Here is a 7,500-nt window from a genome sequence, read left to right as displayed (position 1 = left end):
ATAAGGAGAGGGGGAGGGAGGGAGAAAAAAGAGGACTTTAAGATTTGCTAACGAAAAAAATAAATAAAGACACGCACGCTTGAGAGGACAAGAGCGCAGAAATATGCAAGCGAATGATAAACAGAAGTAGAATCGATGATACAAGTAAAAATCACGGGAGGGATCTCAGTATCTGAATTAAAAAGAATGAGATGCTTAATCAAGATAAATGGAGATTCTGTGTAGAAGCTGTGTGTGTGTGTTTGTGTGTGCGTGTGTGTGTGTGTGTGCGTGTGTGATTGTTTACTTAAATCTATGGTCATATACCCATATAGAGTAAATATTTCCTTACTTTTTCATTTTGATCCTTCTCGTCAGTTCTTGTGATCTCAGTTTCAAAATCGACCGCCACAAGCCTGTTCGCATTTGTATATTTATAGCGTCATCTATATACACTGGTTTTATACACGATCTTAAAGCCAAGGTTTCAATAGAGGCTATCAGGCGAGCAAACTTTGGCGTCTTCCTATTCAACACTACCCTCCCCCTTCCTCGACCCTCTCCCCCTTTCCCCTCTCTCCTCCCTCTTCCCTATCCTCTCGTTCCTTCCTTTTTTCACTCCACCTTCCCTTCCTCTCTTCCCTCGCTCTTTCACCTTCTCTCCCCATCCCTTTGTCCTCCTCTCTTTCCTCCCTCGTTCCCTTTCACTCTCCTCTTCCCAGTCCAGTTCTTTTCTCCCTTCCTCTTCCCCTTCCTCCTCCTTTCTCTCCTCCTTCTTCCCTCTCCCTTTTCCTCTCTTCTCTTCAGTTCGGTTCTTATTGCATTGCCTTTCAGTGTCCGTTTTTGTTGTTTGTCTGTTGGTCTGTCTGCCTTTCTTCTTCCCTGTCATGTCTGTTCCTTTACCTCTCGTCTCCAATTCCTGGTCCTTCCCGCTCGTGCTGTCCTCTCTTGACTTCTCTTTTCAGTTCCCTTCCTCCCTCCTCCCCCGCCCTCCTCCCCCACTTTTCCCTTCGTCACAACGCTCTTCCATCCGTTACTCAGTTTCCTCTGTTCTGAAGGAGAAAAAAAAAGGAAAGAAAAAAAGAGAAAGAGAAAAAAATGGAGATCCTAGATCCCAATTTTCTCCGCTGTAAAACATCGCCACAAAAGTTGCCATCACAGGAAAAGTTCTTAATGAAATCGGCTCAATTTGGTCATGTCTCCCAAGTGGTAAGCAGGGGGGAGGGGAGAGGGGAGGGAGAAGGGGGAGGGAAGGAAGGAATGTGATGGGAGGATGGGGGAGGGGCAGGAGAGGGAGATGAGAGGGAAAGACACGAGAGGAGTGACAGGACAGGGAGAAAGGAAGACGGGGACAGGGAAGGGAAGAGAGAGAAGGGAAGGGAGGAGAGGCAAGGGAACCGTAACTCAGAGAGACAAAGATGTGGGTGATGGGGGGGGGGTAGAAGGCGCAAGGGGGGAGGGTAGGCATAACCATGGTAACGAATCAGTGTTTGAGAATCCCATGAACTGCAAGATTGGTTTTCAAGTCTTCATTTCCCTCGCTTAAAAATGCATATTTCCGCCTGGAGGGAGGGCGGGTGGGCCGGGAGATCACGGCGGAGGCACAAAAATATCGCAACGTCATGTGCAGTGACGGTGCCCCGTCGAGCGATTCCACTGATGACATCTGACACCAGCTGACTTTCCTTGACATCATTCTACTTTCCCATGTGATGTGAATCGACTTCCTTTGACATTACTCAGCGTCCTAAATGTCGATTGACTTCTTTCGATGTCTTTCGATCGCGTCATAACGCGACCTTTCTTGGCCTTCTTTAACCGACTTCTTCCACTCGTAGTCTCTTGCCTTCGTTCAGCCTTTTCCGACAGCCTCATCTGACATCCCGTGACGTTGCTCCCACGATGTCGCTCAGCCTTCCCTGACTTCTCTTGACGTAACACGGCCTCTGTTAAGATTCCTTGACATCAGTCGATATCCTCTGACGTCGCCTAACATCCCTTGACATCACTCTGTCTTTTTGACGTCATTCGTTCCTCATTGACGTTGTTCGGCCTTCCTGGACGTCCCTGACCTCGCTCCATGTTCTTCTACTTCCCTTAATCTTCCATGGCGTAGTTTCATTCCATTTGACCCCCTTGACATCACTCGACCTCCTTTGGCCTCCTCCGGATAGTTCGTTCCTATTTTGACCTTCAGGAAGCTCCCTTGACCTTGCTTGACCTCCTTAGACGCTGCTCAACCTGCCGTGGCGTCGCCGGATCCTCCTTGATGTCGCTTGGTTTCCCTAGAAGTCACTCCGCTTCCCGGAGCGCCGCTCGACGCTGCTGTCACTCGACCTCTCTTGTCGCCGTAGCTCCTCCTTTGACACTGTAGGACTTTTTTGCTCTCCTTGAAGAGGACAACGAACGACCACCTCTGTCGCCTGACTTCCTTTGCCTTCACTCGACCTCCCATGCAAGGTCTATTTTAGTACTTATATAGACCTTGCTCCCATGTGGGACGCACTTCCTGACCGTCAAATCACATTTTTGTCGCCGCTTAATGTCCCTTGACGCCAGCGACTTCCTTGGTGCAGCCAGATCTTTTGTGATGTCCCTCGACCTGAGGAGACGTCGCCCGGAATCCTGGACCTCCTTTGACGTCGCTTGACATCCCTGAATACACGGCGGTTTTTGCTATTGTGCAACTCACACCGCCCCGCCGGGAGGTATTTGACCTATTCTATTTGCAGACATACATACACATATATATATATGGATATATGTATATATATATATATATATATATATATATATATATATATATATATATATATATATAGAGAGAGAGAGAGAGAGAGAGAGAGAGAGAGAGAGAGAGAGAGAGAGAGAGAGAGAGAGAGAGAGAGAGAGAGAGAGAGAGAGGGAAGAGAGGGACAGAGAGAGAGAGAGAGAGAGAGAGAAGGGGACTGAGGGAGAGATAGGAGAGGGAGGGGGGAGAGAGAGAGGGGGGGAGGCAGAGCACATTATTCGAGCATAATAACAGCGGACCTGGGGTCACCCCCGGGGCCGGCGTCAGCCCCCTCGAGGGTGATTACTCAGACTTAGCAGGTGATGAAGGCTTAGGACGGGAGCCCGGGGTGGGGGGGAGGGGGTCCCCGCCCGGCTCTGCTTTCTGCTCCGGAGTCTAAAGAGGCTGAGCTGCCTCGGCTTTGAGTCTCGAGATCTCCTCACACACGCGCCCCCACCAAAGGGATGTGAATGGAGGGCTGAGGCGCGGGATAACATCACAGGCGCACGTAGGGGCAGGAAGGGTTTAGCGCTGCTGACGAGCTCCGAAAATGTGCGAGTGATAAGGCGAAAGAAACCTGAGGCTGAGTAATCGATGCACACAGGAGGGGGTAGGACACCCGGGGGAGGGATCGGGAGGGAGCGGGGGGAGGGCGGGCGGCGGGGCCCTCGAGTCGCCTGTCCTTCCCTGGGCCTCTGGTTTGGGTCGGAAGGAGCGAGTAACACGTGTTCCTTTCATGCTGTTCTTCCTCGTCCTACGAAGCGATCGAATAGTCATTCTTTACATGAATCATTAATGTACAATATTCCAAGGTTCATTAGGCGTTAGTCGCCACCCATGATAGACTCTAAGAACTGCCTTGATTCTTTGTTCACCATCTTTGATTGTCTTTTCCGGAAGTTTCCTGTTGACCCATCCCTGTGCCTGAAATGCCTTCCTTGCCTGAGCCGCTTTCTGTTGCAGGAGGACGCCGCCAACAGGAACCTGGCCCTCACGGGCGAGGACATGTTCAGCCTGTGGAGCAAGAAGCGGACGCGACGCTCCCTGTACCGCAACATGAGCGCGTTATGCTGCACCTGCAAGCCGGCTTACTTGTAATGCGCCAGAGTCTAGTTCTCGCGCCACTCCACCGCCACACTCCATCACTCCACTCGGTGTAGCGCCTCCCACCTCGTGACTCCACCTCTCGCCCTCCTCACTCCCTCCACGCGCCCAGCCACTCCCGCGCCCGCGTCTCCTCGCTAGGAAGCCAAGGACCCCGTCTGCGTCGACGCCCTCCCGCGAGCAGCCCCGCCAGGAGTCCTCCGAGCGGCCCTCGCCGGCGCCGAGGCACTCCCGGGGCCCTCCTGCCCTCCCCGTGGCATCCGGGACCCAGCCGATGTCAGGGCACCCCCCCTCCCCCTCCCCGTGGCATCCGGGACCCAGCCGATGTCAGGGCATCCCCCTCCCCCTCCCGGTGGCATGCGGGACCCAGCCGATGTCAGGGCACCCCCCCCTCCCCCTCCCCGTGGCATCCGGGACCCAGCCGATGTCAGGGCACCCCCTCTCCCCCTCCCCGTGGCATCCGGGACCCAGCCGATGTCAGGGCACCCCCCCCTCCCCCTCCCCCGTGGCATCCGGGACCCAGCCGGTGTCAGGGCACCCCCCTCCCCCTCCCCGTGGCATCCGGGACCCAGCCGATGTCAGGGCACCCCCCCCCCCCCCCGCCTCATCACACGGTCATCCCCGACACTGTTCTCATTGCCTTAGGGTGTTTTTATAACGCGTCTATATCCGGTGTGTGAATTAGCGTATTCGTTGACTGTACAAAGATGGTGATTTTAGGAGACTTCTGTGAAAAAAATATATATAGATTTTATAAGATACTATATATAGCTGTCCACTTGTTACTGGTTCAGAGCATAAGAGGCGAAGCTTCCGCTGCCCCGCGCTGGCTTAGTGCTAGATGTTGACAAAACATTAGATCGATGATGAGCCTGTAGTTAGGAACCAGTTTCTGCATGTGTAATGTATTCAATAAATCTGAATATTTCGTTGCATAAGCTTAAGGCAAACAGAAACGCTCCCCCCCCCCCCCAACCAACCAACCCCACCCCTTCCCGGTGTTCCCTCTCTTTCAGATCCTGGAAAGACCCAGCTCCCACCCACCTCCCTCCTCCAGCCTTCACCCCCCCCCTCTTCATTCCCGTCGTCCTTCCTTCTCTTCCTTTCATTTTTTCTTTTTTTTATCATCCCTCTTCTCTTCCATCTTCTCTTCACACGCCGTTTGCTATTCGGTACCTCACTTATCACCATTATGTCACAAGTGTTTTGGTCTGATTTTCGTGTTTTCTGTACCTACCGACTTTATTCTGCTTTTAACCTCCCACCCACTCCGTCTGCTCCTCTGATCCCTTCTTCCCCCTCCTCCTCCTCTTCCTCCTCCCCCTCCTAATCCTAATCCTAATCCTAAACCTAATCCTTCTAATTGCCCCCTTCTCCTCCCCCACCCTTTCTCTTCCACCTCCAACTCTTCCTCTTCCTCTTCCTCGATCTCCCCTTCTTCCTCCTCTTCCTCTTCCTCCTGCCTGTCCCTCTCAACATATAAAGTAGCTTCTCTAGAATGTTTGATCCTCGGCATCAGACGCATCTGCACAATGTTATATGTATAACTATGATATATTACATCCATCTGTGTCGACCTCTTATCTATTTAATACCATTAACTCCATCGTAGACTTAAGCGTCGTACTCTGACGAAGCACTTTGATCCCGTACGGTTTAGACCCGAACCCCATGTCAGTGTTTCCCACGTTATTTAAAAACTCTCAGGCATAACGATATCTGAGCCCCCCTCGTCTCATCTCACTCACTCACTCTCACCCGCCGCCCATGCCCCCGCCCGCCCACGGCCCCTCGCACTCCCCGGCGCCCACGAAGGAAAGCAAGGAAAGCGTGCACGGGAAGATGTGGATTCACTTGCATATATGCACAAATTTATAAATTTGTGTGTGTACATGTGTGTGTGCATGTGCGTGTGTGCATATATACATATACATATATATATATATATATATATATATATATATATATATATATATATATATATATGTGTGTGTGTGTGTGTGTGTGTGTGTGTGTGTGTGTGTGTGTGTGTGTGTGTGTGTGTGTGTGCGTATGTGTGTGTGTTCTTGCATATATACGATTTTGTATATCTGAAACTTTGTATGCATGTTTAAGTGAATGTGTGCCCCTGCGTGTGCACAGATAGATGCCTCAGCCCCTAGATCCCTGAACCCCGCTTCCTCCACAACACCGGCAGCGTTCTGGGTGCAGCCTCCCGCTCCTTGCCCTTTGAACCTCGTCCCATCCCCCCCCCCCCTGCAAATCCCCTTCATGCAGATATGTCCGCACAGACAGACGTGCACGACATACGCCAGAGTGAAGTGGAGGAGAACTAGACTGTTGCCATAGGTTGAAATCGGTGTAAAAAAAAAAAAAAAAAAAAAAGAACACTACTGCGCCGTCGACGCTGTTCGACGCATAATAAATAAACCTTGTGTATGATAAATTATTTCTGCGGAAGATATAAAAAAAATATGGTGATTTTAGGATACATTTATGACCTACATAATATTAAGATCACATAAAGAGTATTTTCATTATTGTGCGTGTTGTAGAGAACGGTTATTATTTTCCTTGACAGTTTAACTATTTATGTCCCTTGTTGGTGATAGTAGTTTGCGTAAGTTTATAATTTTGAGTACATATCATACAGTTAGCCGCTTATCTAAGCTTGGTGACTCCTTGCATCATGTACCCCTCATATTAGACCAACTAACCTGACGGTAGGAGAGCTGTGTTCGTGCGAAGGAAAGTCGTCCTGCGCCGTGCGGTGCGCGCAGCGCCATAATCCCGTAGGAGAAACACAGTCAAGAGTTAAGGTCAGTAGTTGTCTTGTTTGACAGATTTATGGTTCCATGGCGTTTAGAAGACTTTCAGTTCCTTCCTTATTAGACCATACGATCAGGGACCTAAACATAGTATTTTCCTAGTCTCTCTGTTGCGCATAATTGGCGGAGAAATGCGGGACAGCGTTCAGACACCTCGGAAGGTCGGCAAGCACTTCACCTGAGCTTTTTTTCATATATATATATATATATATATATATATATATATATATATATATATATATATATATATATATATATATATAAATGACAGTCTAAGGATACTTCTCTCGAATGATAAAGTCAATCAAACCCATTTTTCTGTAGAAAGGAAATTTGAATCTGCGGCGCGTCAACCCAGATAAAAATGGCGCGTCGCGCGTTCTGGTGTCTTGTTCTCCAAAACAATGCCGTGCTGTTTCGACCGAAAACGTGCTGTTATTTCTATACAAGTGAGTATTACTAAAATCTTGAGTAAATTGGAACGCCACGTAGTATTCTCATTTCGCACTTCGGAGACAAAATTGGTTGCGTGTTGTTCAACAAGACGCAGAGGAGCGGGGCGAAGCGCGCTCGACCCCCGCCCGCTCCGTGGCCGCCTACAAAGTTGACCGTTAATATGCACTTTACGTAGTTAGGACAGAGTGCCGGCGCTCACTGTTGCGGGGAACCTCGTCATGGCAGGAGGGATAATCACACGCCAACGTGCAGTGCCATTGCAGTGCCGCGAGGGAAGACCAGGAAGCGATGCGGCCGGGACTGGCAAAGCTGGTGACGAACAGGAAGTCGGGTTTTGTGCCAGCGAGTCAGCCGCTTCGAGGC

General features: G+C 50.3%; 1 protein-coding gene across 1 annotated transcript in view; it reads left to right on the top strand.

Annotated features, from left to right (window-relative positions):
- Positions 1 to 4,265, top strand: part of LOC113804678 (regulator of G-protein signaling 7-binding protein) — a gene marked incomplete in the record, with an annotated part of 435,257 nt that extends 430,992 nt beyond the window's left edge. The window contains 1 exon segment of the mRNA XM_070137564.1: positions 3,713 to 4,265. Within this exon segment, the coding sequence (XP_069993665.1) occupies positions 3,713 to 3,847 (135 nt within the window).
- Positions 4,266 to 7,500: the final 3,235 nt, after the last annotated feature.

The sequence above is a fragment of the Penaeus vannamei genome, chromosome 23, assembly GCF_042767895.1.
Source record: "Penaeus vannamei isolate JL-2024 chromosome 23, ASM4276789v1, whole genome shotgun sequence".
Lineage (NCBI taxonomy): Eukaryota > Metazoa > Arthropoda > Malacostraca > Decapoda > Penaeidae > Penaeus > Penaeus vannamei.
Note: the sequence above shows the minus strand (reverse complement) of the source record. Positions and strands in the feature narration are given on the sequence as shown.